The 26,672-nt window shown below is 47.8% G+C and overlaps 1 protein-coding gene across 13 annotated transcripts in view; it reads right to left on the bottom strand.

Moving 5' to 3' along the window:
* The window catches only part of faf (ubiquitin carboxyl-terminal hydrolase-like faf), a 204,639-nt gene that overhangs the window by 93,401 nt on the left and 84,566 nt on the right, over positions 1–26,672 (bottom strand). For 7 of the 13 annotated variants that reach the window (XM_076210952.1, XM_076210955.1, XM_076210959.1 and 4 more), the window contains exons 25-28: positions 23,141–23,303; positions 14,555–14,826; positions 11,930–12,190; positions 11,574–11,666 (exon numbers count right to left, since the gene is read on the bottom strand). In XM_076210952.1, coding sequence (XP_076067067.1) covers positions 11,574–11,666; positions 11,930–12,190; positions 14,555–14,826; positions 23,141–23,303 — 789 coding nt within the window. The remainder of the gene's footprint in view (positions 1–11,573; positions 11,667–11,929; positions 12,191–14,554; positions 14,827–23,140; positions 23,304–26,672) is intronic. The other 6 variants (XM_076210956.1, XM_076210958.1, XM_076210961.1 and 3 more) reach the window with 1 other exon arrangement.

Here is a 26,672-nt window from a genome sequence, read left to right as displayed (position 1 = left end):
AGACAAAGGGCTCAGTTCAGTGCAATATGTGCAAAAACTGGGCCCACCTCACTTGTACAACACTTGCTGACACAAACCAATACACAAACACTTGGACATGTTCTACCTGCCCTCCAGTAACCCCAATCCCACCTCCCCAACCACGGCCAACACCCTTACCCACTCACAATTTCCCTTTGCCCTTACCCCCGATTAGTACTCCCCTTCCTTTGTCCCCGATCTCTCCTTTCCCCCCCTCTGACCCAGATCCTACACCTTCCCCACTACCACCCCAACCTCAACCCCAAACGGCAACATACAACACATACAAAACACACAACATCAACATATTACAACACAACATTGACGGTATAAACACTAAAAAACATGAACTTGAACACTTTCTTAAACAACACAACATACACATTGCAATTCTACAAGAAACAAAATTAAGACACTCACACAAAACACCATCATTTCATAATTACACCACCATCAGACAAGACCGGACTGACGGCAATGGCGGTGGACTCATCACCCTGATCCACCATTCCATCTGTTTTGTGGACACAAGTGCCACAACCAAAATTCTCCTCCCTACCACAGATAACACAACAGAAACCCAATCCATTCGTATCCGCACAGGCAACAATTCAACACTAACAATAGTTAACATGTACATTCCCCCCCAATCATCCCCCACAGTTCCAAACACCTTCAGACCTCAACTCAGCCAACTAACCTCAATCCCCAACCTGATCATGGGTGGTGACTTCAACGCCAAGTCGTCTGCCTGGTTTGTCGACAACCCTGACACAGACAGAGGGCTTGATATACAGACTCAATTCGACTCATTGACTATCATGAACAACACGCATAATCATACACATATCCCATACCAAGCCCTCTACACTCCCTCCTCTCCTGATATCACCTTTTACTCCCCCTGCCTAACCCCAACAACATCATGGAGAGTGGTCGGAGCCCTTGGTTCTGACCACCTTCCAATCATCATCACCACCAAAACAAGATGCACCCCAGCTGGCCACAGACACACTTACACCAATTACAAGAGAGCTAACTGGGAAGCCTTTAATGAAGAGACAGAACAACATTTTGAAACACTTAACAGTACACCAATCACAAACATAAACAATGCTGTGCACGCTTTTAATACAATCATACAAAACGCAGACAAGAGATACATCCCTAGAGGCAACAGAAAATCACACAACCCCAACTTCACACCAGAAATCCAAGGCCTCATCAGACAACGTGACACACTTAAACACGATACCCCCACACCTATCCCTCAAAACATAGCAGACCAAATACAAACACTAAACACTGTGATTGCCAATAAAATACATGAACAAAAAACACAAAATTGGCAAAACTTTATCAATACACTTGATCACAAAACAAACACCAGCAAATTGTACAAAACACTCAACAGCATCACACTATCCAACACTAACACTACACGCTCTCACGCTGCAATAATCACATCAACAGATAATCTACCCTCAAACAGACAACAAGCAAACGCACTCATACGTCATTTTGCACAGACGAGCCATCTTACATCTCACCCTGACGACCGACGCACCATTCGACGTAAGAAAGACTTTCCCACAGACTCAGACTATACACCCTTCATAGACAGTCAGACAAAACTCATATTACATAGTCTCAAGCACTCATCTGCCTGTGGCCCTGATAACATAAGCAACATACACCTAAAACACATTGGACCACAAGGTATACACGCACTCACAAACATTGCAAACTACAGCTATTCACACAACACAATACCCGACATCTGGAAACATGGTAAAATAATCACCATTCCAAAACCGAACAAAGACCCAACAATCCCAACATCGCACCGCCCAATCACACTTCTCTGCACCCCCTCTAAAGTCATTGAACGCCTAATACTTAAACTTGTCACACCATATATTCCCCTTGCTGACTCACAACACGGTTTTAGGCCACTACACTCCACAAACACTCTTCTGACAAAAGTCACACAAAGAATTTTAGATGGCATCAATTCAGATAGGCCCCACCACAGAACACTTCTTATAACATTGGACATTAGTAAAGCTTTTGATGCTATCCCCCGCCACAACCTAACAAATAAAATTTATAACACAGACATGCACAATAACACCAAAAGATGGCTGGCCAATTATCTGGCAGGCAGGAATGCTCATGTGTCATATAATGGCCAATCATCGCACATCAGAAACATGTAATTTTTGCAGGAAAATTAATTTTTCCCTGATACAAACCTGAGGTACTCCTTACACTAGGATACTCTCGCGTAGCGCGAATATTTCTACTGCGAAATTAAAATCCTCACTCTGGGTCTGGGCAACGCTTATCCTCAGTAAGGGGCCCCATTGGGGCAAGGGGGGGGGCCCTTGCCCTCCACCACAAGTCTCGCACACTATAACCATTCTCTGAGCCAGGTATGATTTAAGCACAAGGTTGTCAGGCAAGGAGAAGGAACTGTTTAGAGGGGTGGTTGAGGAGGGCCATTAAAGGTAAGGAGTACCTCAGGTTTGTATCAGGGAAAAATTAATTTTCCTGCAAAAATTACATTTGTTCCGAAGAATACAAACTCTTCGGTACTCCTTACACTAGGAGACTCGGACTTAGGAGGGAAGGAAGTTGTTATCTAGCCTGGGAAACCACTGTAAGGAAAATCTAGTGTGCTAAGACTATGTTGACCAGACCCCTATACATTCCCCTCACTTTGAAGTGCACCCCTTTCTGTTCCCTGGAGTGGAGACAGAAAGGTTATAATCACTTTTGTACCACTGAAGGGCTTGAATTGATTCCCTTGGAATGCTTGAGAGCCCGCGGGTGAGGTAAGGGAATGTAAGAGTATGAGAAGGATTTTAGAAAGTTATCCCTGCAGTTGCCGAGCCAGAACCTGGATGAGTTGTCAGGGTCGGCTGTGTGCTCTTGAGGAGGGGTATATCATTTTCAGGACTTCTTGGGCGGCCACTATGGGGCCCAAAGATAAGTTCCCTAAAGATTCCCGCATAACTTCTTTGAGGTAAAAGGAAGTGAACGTATTCTGGCTCTTCCATATACCTGCTTGAAGAACCTGGTCGACTGACCGATTCTTACTGATGACTAGGGAGGTCCCTACTGCCCTCAGGTCATGGGCAATCTGTGTGGTTCATGTCGCAGGCTCTGCGGATGACTTCCATTGTCCAGTAAGAAATGGAATTCTTAGTGATGGGCTACCTTTAGTAGAGATGAACAACCACTTTAATTCTGGTCGAAGATGTTCGGTTCTCTTGAGGTAGGTCCGGATGGCTTGTACCGCCGAGAGGGAGATCTTCCTGGACTTCCTGAGGACGTGGAAGGAGGCGATCTCAGGAATGGTGGCTCGAACTGGGACTAACTTCCTGGAGTGGCACCATTTTGCAAAGGCGCATTTCCCTTGATAAAGGTTAGCTGAGGAAGAGCAAATAGGAGCGGACATGTCCTCAACCACTTCTCTGGGAAAACCCTTCTTTAGGAGGATCTGGACTATAGTCTGAACGCGTGAAGATTGAGTGCTGAAGGGTTCTTGTGCCAAGGCCCGTTGATGGGTGGATACAGAAGATCTGGTCTTCCCTGAAGGGCCAGAGGCTCTACTACTGCTAGCTAGAGGGCGTCCGGAACCATGGGGCTTCGGGCCACCAAGGAGCGATCAAAGTCATCCGAAGGTAGGATGCGTGTCTTGCTCTGAGGAGTACCTTCTGGAGCAAGGGAATGGTGGGAAAGCGTAGGAGTCCAGGTTGTCCCAACTTTGCAGAAGAGCGTTTTCTCCTGCTGTCAGAGGATCCAGGAAAGGGCTGAAATATATTGGGAGTTGGTGATTCCATCTCATTGCAAAAAGGTCCACTAGAGGGGAGCCCCATTTGCTGAGGATGAAGTTCGCTACCTCTCGATAGAGGGACCATCTGTGTTGATTATCTGATTCTTCCTGCCGAGGTGGTCCGCCCAGACACTCCTCTTCCCCGGGATGTAACGGGCTTTGAGTGACACCTGGAGATTCTTGGCTAGGTTGAGGATGTCCATCATCAGAAGGCATAGTTCCTGGGAGACTGTGCCCCCCTTGCTCGTTTAGGTAGGCTACTACCAAGGAATTGTCCGACATTATGCCCACTACTTTTCCTGAGACTTGATCCTTGAAGTGACGGAGAGCCAGGAGTACTGCTTTCAACTCAAGCCAATTGATATGGGCTGTCCGCTCGACTGTGGACCAGGAACCGCTGATGTGATCGTCGTTGAGGTGGGCTCCCCAGCCCTCCTTGGAGGCATCGGAGAACAGGAGGACTTCGGGGGGAGATGGGCCGAGGGGCATCCCCATGAGAAGGTTGCATGGGCCTTCCACCAGAGAAGAGAATCCTTGACTTCTTCGGTGAGGGAGATGTGTTGTAGGGGTTCTCCCTCTTGCGGGGCCCACTGAGACTTGAGGAGCCGCTGTAGCGGTCGCATTCTTTGTCTACTCCAGGGGATTAATTTCTCTATGGAGGCCATATGGCCCAGGAGGATTTGGCATTGTGTAGCCGTCAGGAACCTGGTCGATAGTGCCTGTGCAACTAGAGATGCGAGATTCGGGATCCCCTTTCCTACTGGGAAGGATTCCATTAGGGAGGAGTCCAGGACCATACCCAGGTACGTGACTCTCTGTTCTGGTAAGAAATCTGACTTTTCCGGGTTGACTACTGTGCCCAATTTCAGGACAAAGGTTAGGACCATTCTCAGGTGTTCTTGGCATAGCTGGGCGGAATGCATCTTGGAGGTCCAGCGACACCATGAAGTTCCCTTCCCTGATAGACGCCCTTACGGACTCTGGGGTGGCCATTCGGAACTTCGTCAGGGAAAAGGAACTTGTTGAGTGGAGACAAATAGATGACTGGTCTCCACACCCCTGTTGTCTTTTCTACTAGGAATAGCCGTGAGAAGAACCCTGGGTCCGGAGTCGAGACTTCCACTAAAGTTCCTGTCTGGAGCAGAACGGAGGATTCCTCCGCTAGGGCCCGCCCGCGAGCCGAGTCCGGGTGGAAGCTGCTGACTTGGATGGGATAGAGGGAGAGGTTTGGGACAGTGGAAAAGGGAAGACAATAGCCCGTCTTAATGACTTAGTAGGTCCAGTCTTCCGCCCCGGCCTCTTCCCATGCTCTCCAGTAGAGGGAGAGGCAACCCCCTATCTTGTGCGGAGGGGCTGGCGAATTCCTAGGAGTCCTGTGGGGGAGTCCGGAGCCTCTATAATGTTTGCGTCGAGGATCTCGGAGTCCACCATATCCGGGGGAATCAGCGTGTGGGTGAGCATAAATCTCCCTGAGGAGGGGGTCACTGGGGTTCCCCGAGGATGGTGTCTCTCCTGTGGGACTCGAAGTTGGCTCAGGACGTTGAGAGACAGGAAACCTGATGCTTCAGGGCTCTGCTCGCGCTTGCCAAAAAGCCTGGAGGTCGCATTCTTCCTGGGGTTGTAGTGCGGGTAAGAACTCCCACGCCGAGGCAAGGAGGCGTTCTAGCCAGGAGTTCACCGCCAGGGACAGAGCCAGTGATTGAAGGTGGGAGCTGACTTCCCTGCCAGAGAGGAGGACGTTTCGCCTGCGCAGCGACTCGGCGTCCGCCTAACCAGCTCTGGTAACCTCGCCGGGATCGAGGCTGCTCCGAGGGTTGACCCCGATGGGGTGTAGAAGCGCTTCTGGTGTTCCAATGGGACCGGAAGCCAACGCGTCTTCTCGGTCGTCCTTGTTGCGAGAGCGTCGGAGGCCTGGGCCATGGCTCTCGCCGTCTGCGTACTCCATGGAAGGTGGAGGGGAGGAGGCTGGGCTTTCTGAGAGTTGGCCGTCATGAAGATGTCAGACTCGAATGTGGCTTCCTCTGCTTTCGGGTGGCCCAGTCGATTCGCCCTCCGAACCCTCGCGAGGACGTCCGAGAAGGAAGGAGGGACCACCATCGAGGATTCCGACTGGGAAACGGTAGGGGAAAGGGAGCGTGCCCCCCCCCCCTACGGAGCTGTGGACATCGTCGTCGGCGTAGGAGGGGTCGGCACGGGCAGAGAGGAACCTCACGCTACCATCCCGGTCACTGATGGGTACAGAGGGGGGCCGAGCAAGTGGAAGATGGTCGAGGGGGGCCCTTGGGGGCGGTGACTCCTCACGAGCTTCCGTGCGGTGCACGAACCGCGCTTGAGAAGCGCGGAAAAATTCCCGTTGGGCCTCCATCTGTTCCTTCAACGTAGTGACGAGTGAACAGAGAGTGGGGAGGAGGTCCGGGGAATGTCCGGGGAATGTCCACTTGGTGAGTCCCGCCTGGGTGCGGATGGTCCGGGAGACGCCAAGGGGAGACTGCCTCCAATGGACGAAGCTGAGTCACCCACGACGAACGCGCGCGTGGGCACATCTCGGGCTTCCTGCCCACCGGGCATAGAAAGGGTTCCGGCGATGACCCGGCTCGTCTGACGACGGGTGGAAGGTGGATGTGGGGGACCACCTGAGGAGAAGAGGCCGACGCGCTCCGAATCTCCGAACTCGGCTCCTTTGTCCGTGGGGGGGCGGAGCCGCCGGACGCATCCGGGAAAAATCTCGTACCCGGGGGGGGGGGGGGGGGGGTTCGCGGGGGCGGCTATGTACAACCATTCCGTTTACTACGCTTAGGAGGGGGGAGACAACTGTCCGCGTCCTCCGCCGACGTAGCATCCGGTCAGCGAGAAATACCGCGTCTGCAACCTCGTCCCTGATCTCTGTCCCTGTGAGCAAAGGGCATGGAAGGTCACCGTTGATCACCCGGCTCTTTGTGCGTACTGCGGGATTCCTGAGTAGAAGAGACTAAGGGGCTCTTTGCCCCCCCCCCCCTTTGTCCGTGCCGGCGTCGAGTTTCGGGGGCAGCCGCAAGCGACCACATCCGGGAAAAATGTCATACAGGAACGGTAGCTAGCGGTGGTGTTGACGCGCATGTCCGGCTACGCTAACCGTCCTGGTTTGAAGGAAGAGGACAACTTGGCCTGAGAATGACTCGAAGTGGCGTTGTACCACCTTCCTGGCGACTGTTGAGTTTCTGGGATGGGCGAGGGCAAGCCGCAAGCGACCACATCCGGGAAAAGCTCGTACAGGAACGGTAGCTAGAGGTGGCCTTAGGCGCATGTCCATCTACGCTAACCGTCCAAGTTTAAAGGAATAAAGGACAACTTGGCTTCCTGTCTACTACGCCGTGGAGGAGGGAGAGAATGCTCGTCTCCTCCGAAGCCGTAGGCAGCCTTCCCATGTTTTTGGGGGGGTGAAGAGGGAAGCCATTTTCTATGCGTGCGCACCTTTCCCTTTATCTCCCTGCGGCGAAACCACAACAATACTGGAACCAGATTCCATACAGGAACGGTAGCTAGCGGTGGCGTTGACGCGCATGTCCGGCTGCGCTAACCGTCCTGGTTTGAAGGAAGAGGACAACTTGGCCTGAGAATGACTCGAAGTGGCGTTGTACCACCTTCCTGGCGACTGTTGAGTTTCTGGGATGGGCGAGGGCAAGCCGCAAGCGACCACATCCGGGAAAAGCTCGTACAGGAACGGTAGCTAGAGGTGGCCTTAGGCGCATGTCCATCTACGCTAACCGTCCAAGTTTAAAGGAATAAAGGACAACTTGGCTTCCTGTCTACTACGCCGTGGAGGAGGGAGAGAATGCTCGTCTCCTCCGAAGCCGTAGGCCGCCTTCCCATGTTTTTGGGGGGGTGAAGAGGGAAGCCATTTTCTATGCGTGCGCACCTTTCCCTTTATCTCCCTGCGGCGAAACCACAACAATACTGGAACCAGATTCCATACTTACAGTGAAGGGTAGGATACCCGGTGGCGGTTAAGGGAATAATACAGGGAATGGAGAAGCACTTAATAATGCCAGGACACAGGATGGCGTAGGGAAAACCCCGATGAAATTGAAGGACGACGAACTCCTTAGCGTCCTTAGAGTGAGCTGGCGACAATCGAAGCGGATTGCTTGATTTTCGGCACCGACGTAAACAGTGACTTGGATGCCACGCCAATAAAGGAATTTGACTGAGAATCGGCCCATTAAGGGGGAAACCGAAAAAAAACTAAACATGCAGTAGAGAGATGTTAACGCGGTCACTACTGCGAAGAGAATGGTTATAGTGTGCGAGACTTGTGGTGGAGGGCAAGGGCCCCCCCCCTTGCCCCAATGGGGCCCCTTACTGAGGATAAGCGTTGCCCAGACCCAGAGTGAGGATTTTAATTTCGCAGTAGAAATATTCGCGCTACGCGAGAGTATCCTAGTGTAAGGAGTACCGAAGAGTTTGTATTCTTCGGAACAAATTAAGAACGGAGTACCACAGGGCTCGGTTCTATCCCCCACATTATTTAATCTATACATGCATGACTTACCCACGCCAGACACCTCAGAAATACAAATCTCTTCCTACGCAGACGACATAACAATCACATGCACACATCGTAACACAGACAAAACTGCAGAAATAATCCAGCCTTACCTTGACACACTCAACACATGGTTCATCACAAACAGACTCAAAATAGCTCCAACCAAATCTACAGCAACACTTCTCACCAACTGGACAAAAGAACACAAATACATACCTCATCTCTACATCAACAACACTCTAATACCACACACAAACACACCGAAAATTCTTGGTGTAACATACGATACATCCATGTCTTTCAAACAACACCTCACAAACATAAAAAACAAATGCACACCTAGACTTAACGCACTTAAGTCAATCACTGGAACAACATTTGGACAAAACAAAGAAACTAATATAACAATATACAAACAATGCATACGCTCAGTGATGAATTATGCGAGTCCTGCATGGGCTCCTAATCTCAGTGAGACACACCACAACACCCTTCAAATCATACAAAACAAAGCCCTAAAAACAATTACAGGCTGCACAAATACATCACCTACAGACCATTTACACCATGAAACAAAAGTCCTCAAAGTCAAGGACCACCTCGACATGAGAGGCACACAAACACTTGCTTCAGCCACCACAAACACATCACACCCGCTACACTACATAGCAGAACACCCACACACACCAAGAAACATTAAAACTACACCCAAAGACCTTTATTACACACAGATACTCTCTTCTCTTCCTCCACAACCACCAAATACCAGCCTCCGGAAACATATTCATAATCATATCACTCACCGCTCCATTAACACACTGAAAGACAACACACTGCTGCATGCCAGACCCCCTGATATCCACCCTTCTGAATCCTCTCTCCCACGCAAGGACAGAGTCCACTTGGCCAGACTGCGATGCGGTCACCACCCAGCACTTCTAAGCTACCAGAAGAGGCTGGACGACCGTGTTGTGAACAGCTGCCCAGGATGTAACACTTCACCCCATACCATACAACACATAATGGAAGACTGCATTATACACAATCATACACGCAAACAACACAACATACACTCTATAAAGGATTTGTGGGAAAACCCAGTTTCGGCTATGGCCTTCCTTGGGGAGACGGGACTGCTCGGACAGACAGTCTAGGGAACAACAACAACAACAACAGCTATTCCCAACCCTAACAAGCTCTACTACTAAGGTAAAAGTTCTTGATTGCCATGAACAACTTTCGCTGTCCCATACATATGCAATATCTCCCACAATGTCTTCTTGTTGACTGTCTAGATCCATAAAAAAGTGGTCCTTACTTTTTGCCAAAAAACTTCTCGCATATCTGCCTCACTACAAAAATGTGATCCACGCATTCTCTACCTTTCCTTAACCCACAGTTCCTAACTAATTACTTCCTGTTTCTCACTATTTCATTCTCACCCATTTCACTCCCATCCACCCTATCTTCCTTCTCATCTTAGCTCCTAGAGGATGACAGGTCATCCCTATAACTAGCCCACTCCTCTGGGTCAGAAGCAATGTAGCAAGGCACAATAAATCCACAGCTAGCTCAGTCCCCTCATGAAGAAAGAGAAAATAGTGAGAATTTCCTTTGGGCTGCATCAAAATATCATTCACACATAACCACTCCCTACCCTACCTCCCATCCTTGCATCATAGTATCATCTATACACAGTAACTCCACTCATCCCTGTCAAGATGTCTTGCCTAATAGTCTCAATTAACACCCTCCCATAATCCTTTCTAACTATGCTGAATGCACTGATACCTCTTTAACTATTACATTCATATTTGTCCTCTTTTTCTTTGTGAAAAGGGAATAAACAAGTACTTTTCCATTCCTTGAACACATCCCCCTCCCTTAGGCAAACATTAAACAACCCCACTAGCCAATCCACAATAACTGTTCATCACTATATTACACTCCACAAGACACCCATCCAACTCAGATGCCTTACTAGCTTTCATCACTTTCAATGTTCTTTGTATCTCACCTTTTCCTATTGCCCTGTCATTTTTCTTATCTACATTTTCCTTCCTCCTCCCACTACCACAATCAATCAATCCTTATCTTCCTCCACATTCAACAATTATCTGAAATACTCTACCCCTCTTCCCATTTCTACCTTCATTTCCATCAACATCTGTCCATGCACACCCCTCACCTTTTCCTCTCTACCTGATTCACCCTCCTCATCCTCTTCACTTCCTTCCAAAAAATCTTTTTATTGTTTTCAAAATTCTGTCAAATTTCTACACCATTTCACATCTGCTCTCCTTTTTGCCTCCCTCACCTTATATTTTGCTTCTCTCTTTTTCCTGTACCTCTCATATACTTCCCTAGTTCTACTTTGGAACAAGTCCTCATGCACTTGCTACCCTTCTACCACAACCTTCACCTCTTCATCTTACCATTCACTACCCTTTTTCCTGTTCCCTCCCATCCTCCTTGTCCCAGATACCATCTTTGCACACTTTTTTATATACAAAAGGCTCTCCTCTCCGTAATACAGAGGCACCCAAGTCAAAACCCACACCTACTTCATTTACAAAACCTAACACCTTCCAAATGACTTGGTACTGTCCATAAGAACAGAGGTACTGGTAAACCATTTGCTATAAACTCCCTCCTATCTTAGGAACTTTTGGATGATGGGTCATCCCTGTATCCTCACATAGAGCTTGGGTCAAAGACAATGCAGCAAAGCATGCACTTCCACAGTAGGACCCAATCGTTGGAGCTGGTTTACCCCACCACTTCATCAGATGGTGACTCCCTAGGATAAAGCTTAGTAATCTTGATTTCTAAATAATACAAAAAATGCATCCAGATATAGCATCTAATAAATTTTTACTATTGTATGAAACATTTCATGGTTCATTACTTTAACTTAAATCTAGGCACAGTAGAGTCTGCTTGGACAAATAACCCACAGAAGTAATTACAATGAAAGAAAAGATCTACAGGCTTCATTCTACTGCATAAATATGTCAACCTTTCTAATAGCATACTTTTCTTCTTGATATCTACATTCAACGATGAAGACTTTATTCTTATTTTTTCAAAATAAATAATTTTAGTAGATATAAAACATTTCTGTGGATGTTTGGTTGTACTAAGCAATATCTACCATGACCAGCAACAAAAGGCACAGGTACATACAGAGGGTCTTACCTGCTCTGCAAGCATCTCTGCTGAGTGTTCTAACTGGAGATAAACTTTTGAAAATGGGAAAATAAAATCTTCTACAAGTTCCTGAAAAAAAAAGAGAAAAATGTGTTAGGAAGACAAGCCAACAAAAATAAATAATCCTCGTGTAATTTAATTTTAATTTCAACTTAATGATTAGCAATTCTCCATGTCCAAGAATCATCAAATCAAATGCAAAATTTGCTGGAATAGAATATCTAGAGGAAGTTTCATTCTAATTACTAATTTTGTCATTGCATGAGGCCAGCTAAGTAAATGTACCAGTACTCCAATTAAATGCTTACATAACTTATATACCAGAGGCTCACCTTAATAAGAAATACCCCTTTACTTGGATCTGCCCCAAGTTCATATTTCTTCTCTGGTGGGAGGAAAGCCACAAGCTCCCTTGTAACAGAAAGATGCCCCTCCAGCAAGGTATCATCTGCAAGGGCTCCTCCCTGACTAACACCACTTGCTAGCTGTGCCTTTACTCCTTTAAGCCACTCCACTTCAGCAGTTAGGAGCCGATCCACCCCTGACACAGCAATATTGGAGACACAGGCCCAATTCAATAAGCCACACAACAACTGAAAATATGACAGGTTTTACCATTAACAAGATGTTTCAATATAATACATACATACATACATATACCAAAGGCTTTTTCCCCCTACATGGGGGGGGGGGTAGCCAAAAAGAAAAAGGCATAGAAACCACTCCCACCCATTCCATTTCCTATATATTCCACTCCCCTCCACCCTCCCTATCATCTTGGCACCTCCTGGATGACGGGTCATCCCTGCATCCTATCCACTGCCCTGGGTTAGCAATCCATCCTATCCACTGCCCTGGGTCAGCAAGACACAAAATGTTATACATACATATACCAAGGCTTTTTCCCCCTTACTAGGGAAGTAGCCAAAAAGGAAAAGGCATAAAATCATTACCACCCATTCCATCCCTGAAAACACTCCACACCCCTCCACGCTCCCTCCCATCTTAGCACCTCCTAGATGTTATGATTAAGGTTTTTTCAATCTGTTACTCCAGTTCTCTCTTGCAGGAGATTCATGGCCCCATGTAACTACCATGGGCCACCATAAATCACTGAAAGAAGAAATATTGTACTGTAATCTGGGTATAGCTAGCATGGGTCAGCAGTATAAGGTAAGATGTTTAGCATTCTCTGTGTGATAGCTACATCAGAAATAGTTTGTTTCTCTAGCCAGACCCATTCTATGCTGATACTCTCTCAGTGTTGGATGGTGACCTAAATGGAAGAATGCTAGTGTGGTTCTTTTCTTGTTCACAATTTTTCTGAGGATGATGTCTTAAAATGTCTGATAGAGCAGGAAGTTTAATGGTCAGTCTTAAAGAGTTTGTTTTGTGATCTCAGTGTGATCACATAAGCACTCCATATACTTTCTCCATCAAATCCCACCAAACATTAGTCCCACAGAAAAATTTGTCAAGAGAAGCAAGACCCACACTTGCATGAAAGCATTCATATTTTCATCCAGTGCTAAGACAATACATACAATCAATGGCTTTTTCCCCCTTACGAGGGAGGTAGCCAAAAATAAAGGCATACTCCACCCCCATTCATCCCCCTCCCTCTTACTTTGGCTCCTGGATGATGGGTCATCCAGAACAATACCAAAACAATATAAGCTTGACCATTGAGGCAAATTGTCCCAGATGCATGCATCACACAGAATACACTAATTTTGTCTCATCCTGTCCCACTTTTGCCATACCCAGGCAACAACACATTTTTATAACTTGTGGGCCAATCTGGTAGCACATACTGGTTACCTGGGAGCTGTGGGTATTTTGCAAATAAGACCTGGGGCAGAAGATTGATTGATTACTTAAATCACATACTTTGCACACTATAGCACTTCCTCTTTGAAATACATCCATTCTTCCTCTACTCCCATTTCACTTTTCTTGTCCACAATTTCATACCTCTCACAACTACACCTGGTAGTCTCCCTTCCTCATTCAACTTGCTCACTTTCAGTTCTTTCCTGCCTCCCTCCCTTTCCTTCTTTCTCAACTTCATCTCTTCTAAACCAAACCTACCCCTGATCATGATCAGACATTTCACTGCTTTCTCCCCTAACCCATTAACTGCGACTTATTTTCCATAAGGTTGGTGGGTAGATGCACCATACCTTCAAGAGGAGAGTAACAGTTTTGAATTAGACACACCTTTCTAGTTCCCATATTCATATGGTGACATTTGGCAGTTCCTACCTTCCTACACTTGTCTTGCTGATCTATAACATGTTCTTAAATCTACCTCACTCCTGCCTCCCTCCCACCTCCCATCCTCTTGGTTGCTTATTGCCTGTAATGGCTGATGCACACTGTCTCCACACAAATTTCAAATGAATGACAAATTTGGTTTACATAATTTAATTCATTACCAGTAAGACACAGCAGGGCCAGCCGTTTCATTTACACAGTGACCTTCCCTCCTCATTCCCTCATGCAAAAACTTGAGAAGACAAGGAGAAATCCCTTTGGTCAGTCAAGAAATATACACAACCATTCTCCACTCACACCTATCCTTTGCCTTCTCCCTTCCCTGCTCAGCAGACATTCCCCTTCTGATCAAAGGTCCTTTCACCCCATCCATCTATCTCAGTTTCAGCCTTCCCCTAAAGTTCACTCTATCTACCTCTGCTTTCCACACTCTTTTTGCTAATCTTTTCTCACTCACTCTTTCATTTGACCAAACCACACTTATAATCTTTCATCAGCACTTGATAAAAATAAAATGCATGAAATATTGTGCTTTTCCTGACTTGGTTGTGTTGTGTACCTTTCTTCATAAACAAGTTTGGTATAATTATTTTCAATAAACATCTACATCACCTACATCTTCATTCCATCTTGGCAAACCATACCTCTACACTATTTCAAATATTAGGAAATTTTTTTACCTGAAAGTATTCCTTAGAGTAATCCTTCTTCAGGCCATTAAGGACTCCAAAGAGCATCACAATGAATACAACAAGAGTCTGAGGAGATGAGGAGCATTTTGTGGCCATTAGAAGGAGCTGCTCAACAGCACACTGTCGAACAGTCCGCTCAGGAGATACTAGAATTAGACTCATGACAAAGTTCTGGAACTGCTGGTCTTTAGTTAAGGTTTCCAAGGCTTGGGGGTACAATGCCAATACTACTGACAACGTCTCCAAGCCCTCACGGCACACTGCAAGAATAAAAAGAATTCATATAAAATTTCAGCTGTGAATATCAAACACAAATGATTATATATACATTTATCAAGGGCCTTTTCCCCATTACAAGGGAGGTAATCAAAATTAAAAGCACAAATCCTCTCCCACCCATTTCATCCTCACATACACCGCTCCCATTCACCACCCTTCTCTCCCTCTTTTCTTGACTCCTACTGGATGATGGGTCATCTCTTGCCCACTGCTGTGGGCTAGAAGCAATGCAGCAAAACAACACACCCACATCAAAGCTGATTCATTTAATTGGCAACCTATTTTTCTCCATATTCATTAACCACCTCCAATCCAGCCCATTACCCTTGCATTTACCTCTTGAACCACCCCCATCCATGCATAAATTGAACAGCCATGATGATATGACACATCCCTGGCAAAGTCCCACTTTTACCTTAAACCACTCTCTCCATTTCTAATTCTAACACAGGCTCTACTACTCTTGTAAAAACTCTTGACCACTCTTAACAGCTTTCCTCCTATCCCACATAACTGCAATACCTCCTACAGTGCCTTCCAGTCTACCCCATCATAAGCCTTTTCCAAATCCATAAAGGCCCCAAAAAACATCCTTACCTTTTCCTACAGCTTTCTCACATATATGCATTACCACAAAACTCTGATCCATGCAACCCCCACCTCCTCACCTATTCCCTCTGTTCCTCTCCTAATCCTCTCAATCAAAACCCACCCATAAGCCTTCCCATCTACATTTAACAAAGTGATCCCTCTGAGACTACTACAATCACACTTGTCCCCTTTTCCCTTGTAAAGTGGAACTATACAGGCATTTCTCCAGTCCTCCAGCACTCTACCCTCACCAGCCAGTCCACCATCAGTGTATCTCCCTTTTTTAGACACTCTGCAAGACATCCATCTAACCTAGGCACCTTACCTGCTCTCATCATTTAAATAACTGCTTTCATCATGTCTTTTCTTATTTCTTCTCCATTTTTCTCATTAATCACTATAATTTTCTTAGTGCTTCCCACTGCAACTATCTTTCCCTCTCTATCCTCCTTCACATTTAACAACTCCCTAACTAATCTGTCCATCTTCCTCTTACTGCTGTCTCTTCCATTATCAACAGTGAAAAATTAATTTCTAACTTTAAGAACAGTGCTACAATACACAAAAATGGTATGTAGGATGATAATAATGAGAGGAAACAAAAGAAGTGGCAGCAAATAGTGGGATGAGGTGAAGGTGGTGGCAGAAAAAGAGTGAACTTATGAAGAATGATTGCATATGAAAGGTACAAATTAAAGAGGATGGGAGGATATTGCAAGATAAGGAAGGCCAAGAGCAGAGTAGATGTAATGTGAAGTAGGTGTTTGATGGAGGATACTGAAAAGAATAAAAAGACATATTGAAAAGTGGAGCACTATGGACAGGTAAGTTGGATAGATGAAAAAATGTTAATAGAAATGAGGGTGATACGGGGTGGAAGACTATTAGATTATCTAGAGGCACTAATGAATCTAGAGGAGGATAAGGAGGCAACTGTGGAAGTGAGATGTCAGGAAAATGGATGCAATTGAATAGCAAAATGTAATTTTCGCAGGAAAATTAATTTTTCCCTGATACAAACCTGAGGTACTCCTTACACTAGGATACTCTCGCGTAGCGCGAATATTTCTACTGCGAAATTAAAATCCTCACTCTGTGGGTCTGGGCAACGCTTATCCTCAGTAAGGGGCCCCATTGGGGCAAGGGGGGGGGCCCTTGCCCTCCACCACAAGTCTCGCACACTATAACCATTCTCTGAGCCAGGTATGATTTAAGCACAAGGTTGTCAGGCAAGGAGAAGGAACTGTTTAGAGGGGTGGTTGAGGAGGGCCATTAAAGGTAAGGAGTACCTCAGGTTTGTATCAGGGAAAAATTAATTTTCCTGCGAAAATTACATTTGTTCCGAAGAATACAAACTCTTCGGTACTCCTTACACTAGGAGACTCGGACTTAGGAGGGAAGGAAGTTGTTATCTAGCCTGGGAAACCGCTGTAAGGAAAATCTAGTGTGCTAAGACTATGTTGACCAGACCCCTATACATTCCCCTCACTTTGAAGTGCACCCCTTTCTGTTCCCTGGAGTGGAGACAGAAAGGTTATAATCACTTTTGTACCACTGAAGGGCTTGAATTGATTCCCTTGGAATGCTAGAGAGCCCGCGGGTGAGGTAAGGGAATGTAAGAGTATGAGAAGGACTTTAGAAAGTTATCCCTGCAGTTGCCGAGCCAGAACCTGGATGAGTTGTCAGGGTCGGCTGTGTGCTCTTGAGGAGGGGTATATCATTTTCAGGACTTCTTGGGCGGCCACTATGGGGCCCAAAGATAAGTTCCCTAAAGATTCCCGCATAACTTCTTTGAGGTAAAAGGAAGTGAACGTATTCTGGCTTTTCCATATACCTGCTTGAAGAACCTGGTTGACTGACCGATTCTTTCTGATGACTAGGGAGGTCCCTACTGCCCTCAGGTCATGGGCAATCTGTGTGGTCCATGTCGCAGGCTCTGCGGATGACTTCCATTGTCCAGTAAGAAAAGGAATTCTTAGTGATGGGCTACCTTTAGTAGAGATGAACAACCACTTTAATTCTGGTCGAAGATGTTCGGTTCTCTTGAGGTAGGTCCGGATGGCTTGTACCGGGCATAGAACTGTTTCAGTCTATTCTCCCCCTGCAAATTCGTCTAAGGATGGAACACTAAAGGACCAGAATCTAGGGTCGGATTTGGCAGGATCTTTGTTTTGGCAATGAATTGAGGCATGAAAGTGAAGGAGACCTCTTTCCATCCTTTGGAATGGGCGACTCTATAAGAGATGGCATGTAACTCCCCTACTCTCTTGGAAGATGCCAGGGCTAGCAGAAAAAACTGTCCTCTAGGAGAGGTCCTTCAGATGTGCCTCTCGGAGAGGTTCGTAAGGGGGACCCCTCAGAGAGTTCAGGACTAATGCCACATCCCGCGGAGGAGAACTGATTTCCCTGGGGGGGGGCATGATCTTTGAAGTGCCTGAAGAGCATGGAAATTTCCTGTGAAAGGGCTAGGACCATGCCCTTCAGAGAAAACACCTGATTTAGAGCTGCCCTATAGCTTTGTACTGCCGAGAGGGAGATCTTCCTGGACTTCCTGAGGACGTGGAAGGAGGCGATCTCAGGAATGGTGGCTCGAACTGGGACTAACTTCCTGGAGTGGCACCATTTGCAAAGGCGCATTTCCCTTGATAAAGGTTAGCTGAGGATGAGCAAATAGGAGCGGACATGTCCTCAACCACTTCTCTGGGAAAACCCTTCTTTAGGAGGATCTGGACCATAGTCTGAACGCGTGAAGATTGAGTGCAGAAGGGTTCTTGTGCCAAGGCCCGTTGATGGGTGGATACAGAAGATCTGGTCTTCCCTGAAGGGCCAGAGGCTCTTCTACTGCTAGCTCGAGGGCGTCCGGAAACCATGGGGCTTCGGGCCACCAAGGAGCGATCAAAGTCATCCGAAGGTAGGATGCGTGTCTTGCTCTGAGGTACCTTCTGGAGCAAGGGAAATGGTGGGAAAGCGTAGGAGTCCAGGTTGTCCCAACTGTGCAGAAGAGCGTTTTCTCCTGCTGTCAGAGGATCCAGGAAAGGGCTGAAATATTGGGAGTTGGTGATTCCATCTCATTGCAAAAAGGTCCACTAGAGGGGAGCCCCATTTGCTGAGGATGAAGTTCGCTACTTCTCGATAGAGGGACCATTCTGTGTTGATTATCTGATTCTTCCTGCCGAGGTGGTCCGCCCAGACATTCCTCTTCCCCGGGATGTAACGGGCTTTGAGTGACACCTGGAGATTCTTGGCTAGGTTGAGGATGTCCATCATCAGAAGGCATAGTTCCTGGGAGACTGTGCCCCCCTTGCTCGTTCAGGTAGGGTACTACCGAGGAGTTGTCCGACATTATGCCCACTACTTTTCCTGAGACTTGATCCTTGAAGTGACGGAGAGCCAGGAGTACTGCTTTCAACTCAAGCCAATTGATATGGGCTGTCCGCTCGACTGTGGACCAGGAACCGCTGATGTGATCGTCGTTGAGGTGGGCTCCCCAGCCCTCCTTGGAGGCATCGGAGAACAGGAGGACTTCGGGGGGAGATGGGCCGAGGGGCATCCCCATGAGAAGGTTGCATGGGCCTTCCACCAGAGAAGAGAATCCTTGACTTCTTCGGTGAGGGAGATGTGTTGTAGGGGTTCTCCCTCTTGCGGGGCCCACTGAGACTTGAGGAGCCACTGTAGCGGTCGCATTCTTTGTCTACTCCAGGGGATTAATTTCTATATGGAGGCCATATGGCCCAGGAGGATTTGGCATTGTGTAGCCGTCAGGAACCTGGTCGATAGTGCCTGTGCAACTAGAGAAGCGAGATTCGGGATCCCCTTTCCTACTAGGAAGGATTCCATTAGGGAGGAGTCCAGGACCATACCCAGGTACGTGACTCTCTGTTCTGGTAAGAAATCTGACTTTTCCGGGTTGACTACTGTGCCCAATTTCAGGACAAAGGTTAGGACCATTCTCAGGTGTTCTGGCATAGCTGGGCGGAATGCATCTTGGAGGTCCAGCGACACCATGAAGTTCCCTTCCCTGATAGACGCCCTTACGGACTCTGGGGAGGCCATTCGGAACTTTGTCAGGGAAAAGGAACTTGTTGAGTGGAGACAAATAGATGACTGGTCTCCACACCCCTGTTGTCTTTTCTACTAGGAATAGCCGTGAGAAGAACCCTGGGTCCGGAGTCGAGACTTCCACTAAAGTTCCTGTCTGGAGCAAAACGGAGGATGCCTCCGCTAGGGCCCGCCCGCGAGCCGAGTCCGGGTGGAAGCTGCTGACTTGGATGGGATAGAGGGAGAGGTTTGGGACAGTGGAAAAGGGAAGACAATAGCCCGTCTTAATGACTCAGTAGGTCCAGTCTTCCGCCCCGGCCTCTTCCCATGCTCTCCAGTAGAGGGAGAGGCAACCCCCTATCCTGTGCAGAGGGGCTGGCGAATTCCTAGGAGTCCTGTGGGGGAGTCCGGAGCCTCTATAATGTTTGCGTCTAGGATCTCGGAGTCCACCATATCCGGGGGAATCAGCGTGTGGGTGAGCATAAATCTCCCTGAGGAGGGGGTCACTGGGGTCCCCGAGGATGGTGTCTCTCCTGCGGGACTCGAAGTTGGCCCAGGACGTTGAGAGACAGGAAACCTGATGCTTCAGGGCTCTGCTCGCGCTTGCCAAAAAGCCTGGAGGTCGCATTCTTCCTGGGGTTGTAGTGCGGGTAAGAACCCCCACGCCGAGGCAAGGAGGCGTTCTAGCCAGGAGTTCACCGCCAGGGACAGAGCCAGTGATTGAAGGTGGTTGCTGACTTCCCTGCCAGAGAGGAGGACGTTTCGTCTGCGCAGCGACTCGGCGTCCGCCTTAACCAGCTCTGGTAACCTCGCCGGGATCGAGGCTGCTCCGAGGGTTGACCCCGATGGGGTGTAGAAGCGCTTCTGGTGTTCCAATGGGACCGGAAGCCAACGCGTCTTCTCGGTCGTCCTTGTTGCGAGAGCGTCGGAGGCCTGGGCCATGGCTCTCGCCGTCTGCGTACTCCATGGAAGGTGGAGGGGAGGAGGCTGGGCTTTCTGAGAGTTGGCCGTCATGAAGATGTCAGACTCGAATGTGGCTTCCTCTTCTTTCGGGTGGCCCAGTCGATTCGCCCTCCGAACCCTCGCGAGGACGTCCGAGAAGGAAGGTGGGACCACCATCGAGGATTCCGACTGGGAAACGGGAGGGGAAAGGGAGCGTGGCCCCCCCCCCCTACGGAGCTGTGGACATCGTCGTCGGCGTAGGAGGGGTCGGGACGGGCAGAGAGGAACCTCACGCTACCATCCCGGTCACTGATGGGTACAGAGGGGGGCCGAGCAAGTGGAAGATGGTCGAGGGGGGCCCTTGGGGGCGGTGACTCCTTACGAGCTTCCGTGCGGTGCACGAACCGCGCTTGAGAAGCGCGGAAAAATTCCCGTTGGGCCTCCATCTGTTCCTTCAACGTAGTGACGAGTGAACAGAGTGGGGAGGAGGTCCGGGGAATGTCCGCTTGAGTCCCGCCTGGGTGCGGATGGTCCGGGAGACGCCAATGGGAGACTGCCTCCTCTGGACGAAGCCGAGTCACCCACGACGAACGCGCGCGTGGGCACATCTCGGGCTTCCTGCCCACCGGGCATAGAAAGGGTTCCGGCGATGACCCGGCTCGTCTGACGACGGGTGGAAGGTGAACGTGGGGGCCACCCGAGGAGGAGAAGAGGCCGACGCGCTCCGAATCTCCGAACTCGGCTCCTTTGTCCGTGGGGGGGCGGAGCCGCCGGCAGCGTCGCGGGGCCGGTGGACGCATCCGGGAAAAATCTCGTACCCGGGGGGGTTCGCGGGGGCCAGCGCGTGCCCGTCGTAGCTAACCACCCTGTGGGCAGGAACAGGAGACAAGTGGCCTGAGACTGACTCGGGGCGGCTATTGTACAACCTTTCCGTTTACTACGCTTAGGAGGGGGGAGACAACTGCCCGCGTCCTCCGCCGACGTAGCATGCCTTCTCCTTGTGTCGGGTGAGGGGGGAAGCCATCTAGAAACACCGCGTCTGCAACCTCGTCCCTGATCTCTGTCCCTGTGAGCAAAGGGCATGGAAAGGGCACCGTTGATCACCCAGCTCTTCCTACGGTGGGTGTTGTGCGTACAGCGGGATTCCTGAGTAGAAGAGACTAAGGGGCTCTTTGCCCCCCCCCCCTTTGTCCGTGCCGGCGTCGAGTTTCGGGGGCAGCCGCAAGCGACCACATCCGGGAAAAATGTCATACAGGAACGGTAGCTAGCGGTGGCTTGACGCGCATGTCCGACTACGCTAACCGTCCTTTGTTGAAGGAAGAGGACAACTTGGCCTGAGAATGACTCGAAGTGGCGTTGTACCACCTTCCTGGCGACTGTTGAGTTTCCGGGATGGGCGAGGGCAAACCGCAAGCGACCTCATCCGGGAAAAGCTCGTACAGGAACGGTAGCTAGCGGTGGCTTGACGCGCATGTCCGACTACGCTAACCGTCCTTTGTTGAAGGAAGAGGACAACTTGGCCTGAGAATGACTCGAAGTGGCGTTGTACCACCTTCCTGGCGACTGTTGAGTTTCTGGGATGGGCGAGGGCAAGCCGCAAGCGACCTCATCCGGGAAAAGCTCGTACAGGAACGGTAGCTAGAGGTGGCCTGAGGCGCATGTCCATCTACGCTAACCGTCCAGGTTTAAAGGAATAAAGGACAACTTGGCTGCCTGTCTACTACGCCGTGGAGGAGGGAGAGAATTGCTCGTCTCCTCCGAAGCCGTAGGCCGCCTTCCCCAGTTTTTGGGGGGGTGAAGAGGGAAGCCATTTTCTATGGCCATTTTCTATGCGGCGAAACCACAACAATACTGGAACCAGATTCCATACTTACAGTGAAGGGTAGGATACCCGGTGGCGGTTAAGGGAATAATACAGGGAATGGAGAAGCACTTAAAATTCCAGGACACAGGATGGCGTAGGGAAAACCCCGATGAAATTGAAGGACGACGAACTCCTTAGCGTCCTTAGAGTGAGCTGGCGACAATCGAAGCGGATTGCTTGATTTTCGGCACCGACGTAAACATGGAGAGATGTTAACGCGGTCACTACTGCGAAGAGAATGGTTATAGTGTGCGAGACTTGTGGTGGAGGGCAAGGGCCCCTTACTGAGGATAAGCGTTGCCCAGACCCACAGAGTGAGGATTTTAATTTCGCAGTAGAAATATTCGCGCTACGCGAGAGTATCCTAGTGTAAGGAGTACCGAAGAGTTTGTATTCTTCGGAACAAATCTACTCTATGTAACACCCTTCCTTATATGGGAGGCAACAAAGACATGACCCCCCACTCCCAATTTGATTGTTTCCCTTTTATCTTAGCTCCTTTTGGGTGAAGGGCCATCATGGTCCCTATCCATTGCCCAAATAGAAGAATGATAGAGCTATCACATGGTGCATCAAATAAAGGGAGTAGTTATGGTGGGAAACCTAGTGAGACTGTTTAATGTGTACCTATGGGAGGGGGAGGGTATGGTATACCAGTGGACTGGAGGATCAATCTATTGCTGGCCTCTATTGCAGATATCCTGGGCACAGTCCATAGACTGAATGAAGGGGCTGATGGGTTTTGAAAATGGGCAACTTTGCTGTACTTCTTAGGGGACCACTACATGCAGGTCCCATTATTGGTCCTGATGATGATAACTTCTATTAGAACTGTCAACTAATAATGTTATATGAATTACCCATTAGGTCCTCTGGATCAGGTGGTTTAGTTGGAGGTCTTTCTGTGGCTTTTTCAATTTCATCTAGAGGCGCATTGATAAGTTGAACCTGACCAGCTGCTGATGCCCATGTCACCTTGAGGATGGCACGCACAACACTCATGTCTGGCACAACACCTGTAACCTGTGAAACCAATTATAAAATAAATAACTGCAAGCAAACATTAAATTAGAGTGTAAATTATAGCATTCAAGTCAAACAGTGGTAATGTTAAAAAAAAAAATCACATATAGCTAACATCTGAGTTGCACTGGTCTTTCCCGTGGGTTTTTATCTATCTCAAGCTAAAATCAAAGCATATCTATCAAAGATATGCATTTTTTTTTTCTAACTTAACTAAGTTTAGACTGGTGATGTGACTTTTAATAGTAATTTCAAAACCCCATGCCATGCAATAGTCTTTGTACTAACCACCATAGACAGTGATTAATCAATCAACCCGTTGCACTTAGTCTCATTTGCTGAAGACCTGTGGCCTTCACGCAACCAGCAATAGCCTCTGGGCAGGACCACGAGTCACTCGTATAAAATATTTTGTGTTGTGGCCCACATACCACATAGTCCTTGATTAATATTTTTAATCCCTCCATGTTGTACACAAAATTCCAACCATCTAGAAGAAAGAGACCACACAATACCCATATTAAAGCCAAACAAACCACCATTAAACTCACCATCCTAGAGATCTATCTCATTATTATCCACCATATCCAAGTTGACAAAAAGACCAATAGCAGAAACAAAACACTATCTCCCTAGCTCCACTAACCCAAATGGATTCAAGGAGGATCACTCCACCAGCACACTTCTCAAACATCACACACAAGTACTTGAGAGATTCAATGGGAAAGCAGAAACATAAAGAATGGTCATGGTACCAATAGATATAAACAAGGGCTTTCATCCATCCATATACCAAAGGTCTTCCCCCTTACCAGGGAGGTAGCCAAGGCACGAGGCTCTTAAACATGTATACAGTATATACACACATGTATGCATAGATGCAACAATAATACATAAGACCTCATCCTACAGTGATGATGTTTTGGTTTAATGTCGCTTACTCCCCCATGTCAGGAGGCTAGGACAGTGCTCCTTAGAGGACTTTGTGATAATGATATGGTTTAACATCACACACTCCCCTATCAGGATGCTAGGACGGTCCCCCTCACAGAGGGCTTCATAGCATGGAATTTAATGAACCATGCCCTTGGTTCAACTTTGCCGGTGGCAGGATTCAAACTGTCATTTCCTCGAACTTCGCTGCAAGTAACGACACCCTAACCCCACATATCCTCCCAAGCTCCATCACTAAATGCTTCATTCTGTAATTTGACTAAGCTACAAGCTGTAAAATCAATAACAACACCTAAGTCAATTAACCTCTACCTGTCCTAAATCCACACTGTTCCTCACCAATTACTCCTTCTGTTCCTCTCCTAATCCTCTCAACCAAGATCCTTATGGGAGGATCTTGGTTGAGAGGATTAGGAGAGGAACAGAAGGAGTAATTGGTGAGGAACAGTGTGGATTTAGGACAGGTAGAGGTTGTGTAGATCAGATCTTTGTGGTAAGACAGATATGTGAGAAAGCTATAGGAAAGAGGAAGGATGTTTTTCGGGCTTTTATGGATCTGGAAAAGGCTTATGATAGGGTAGACAGAAAGGCACTGTGGGAGGTTATGCAGATATACGGGATAGGAGGAAAGCTTCTGGGAGCTGTCAAGAGTTTTTATGAGAATAGTAGAGCTTGTGTCAGGATTGGGAATGGAGAGAGTGAGTGGTTCGAGGTAAAGGTGGGACTTCGTCAAGGATGCGTTATGTCGCCCTGGCTGTTCAACTTATACATGGATGGGGTAGTGCGAGAGGTAAATGCAAGGGTAGTGGGCAAGGGATTGGAGATGGTTAAAGAAAATGGAGAAAAATGGGAGGTGAGCCAGCTGTTGTTTGTGGACGACACTGCGCTTGTGGCAGGATCGGAGGAGGAATTGAGGAAGTTGGTGGCAGTTTGGGAGAGTATGTGATAGAAGAAAGCTAAAGATAAATGTGGGTAAAAGCAAGGTGATGAGATGTACAAGGGGTGAAAGTGGCAGTAGACTGGAAGTGAGCATTAAGGGAGAGCGACTGGAGGAAGTGGATAATTTTAGATACTTGGGTGCAAATGTGGCAGAGAAAGGTGGAGTGAAAGTGGAGGTAGAATGTAGATTGAGAGAAGCGAGTAAATGCCTTGGTGGATTAAAGAGTGTAATGAGGAATAGACATTTGGGAATGCATGCTAAGAGGAGACTGTATGAAGGAGTGATTGTGCCAACAGCACTGTATGGGGCAGAAACATGGAACATAAGAGAAGAAGAGAGAAGGAGTTTGAATGTGTTTGAGATGAGGTGTCTGAGAAGTATGATGGGGGTTACTAGGCTAGATAGAGTGAGAAATGAGGAAGTGAGGAGGAGAACAGGGGTGGAAAAGGAGCTGGGAGATAGGGTTGATGAAAGAATATTAGGATGGTTTGGACACATGGAAAGAATGAGTGAAGAAAGACTAGTAAAAGAGGTGTGGAAGGCAGATGTGGAGGGAGTGAACATGAGGGGACATCCTAGGATGAGGTAGATGGATGGGGTGAAGGGGGCTTTGGGGAAGAGGGGAATGTCTGTTGAGGAAGGATGGGAGAGGACAGAAGACAGGGGTGAATGGAGAATGGTTGTATATGGATGATGTTGTGATAGCATGAGGTGGAATGGGTGGGTGGATAGGGGGTGAGGTAGTGTGTGTGAGCAAAATTTGACGCAGCCCGAAGGGATTTCTCCCCGTCCTCTCATTTTATGCAATGGGGGGACAGAGAGGGGGGGTCGCCGATTTAATGAAGCGGCCTTGCTGTGGATGTGCTGTGTCTTGCGACACTGCTTCTGACCCAGGGCAATGGACAAGGTGCAGGGATGACCCGTCATTCAGGAGGTGCTAAGATAAGAGGGAGGGTGGAGGGGTGTGGAGTGTATTCAGGGATGGAATGGGTGGGAATGATTTTATGCCCTTTTTCTTTTTGGCTACCCCCCTTGTAAGGGGGAAAAAGCCGTGGTATATGTATGTATGTAAGTCAATTAACGAACCTTGATGTCAGGAAATCACATGGTCCAGACAAAATTGCAAATTGGATACTAAATGAATGGAAAGAATTAATGGACAAAATATACAATTTGTTAACTAAAAGAAGGAAAAATACCAAATGACTGGGAAAGTGCCAATATTGTACCAATATATAAAGGAGGAAACATAAAAGATCCAACAAATTACAGACCAGTTTCCCTTACAAGCACTGTAACCAAAATTTGTGAAAAGTTATAGAATAGATGGATAAAACACCTGGAAGAAAACAACATAATAAATCTGAGACAATCTGGATTCAAGACAGGGATGATCATGTGCCACAAATTTAATCTGTTTCTACTCAAGACAAGATGTAATACAAGAAAGGGATTGATGGGCTGATTGTGCTTTC

This window comes from Oratosquilla oratoria, chromosome 28 (genome assembly GCF_046742065.1).
Source record: "Oratosquilla oratoria isolate Oo_2021 chromosome 28, ASM4674206v1, whole genome shotgun sequence".
Classification (NCBI taxonomy): domain Eukaryota; kingdom Metazoa; phylum Arthropoda; class Malacostraca; order Stomatopoda; family Squillidae; genus Oratosquilla; species Oratosquilla oratoria.
This window is presented reverse-complemented; position numbering and strand designations above follow the sequence as displayed.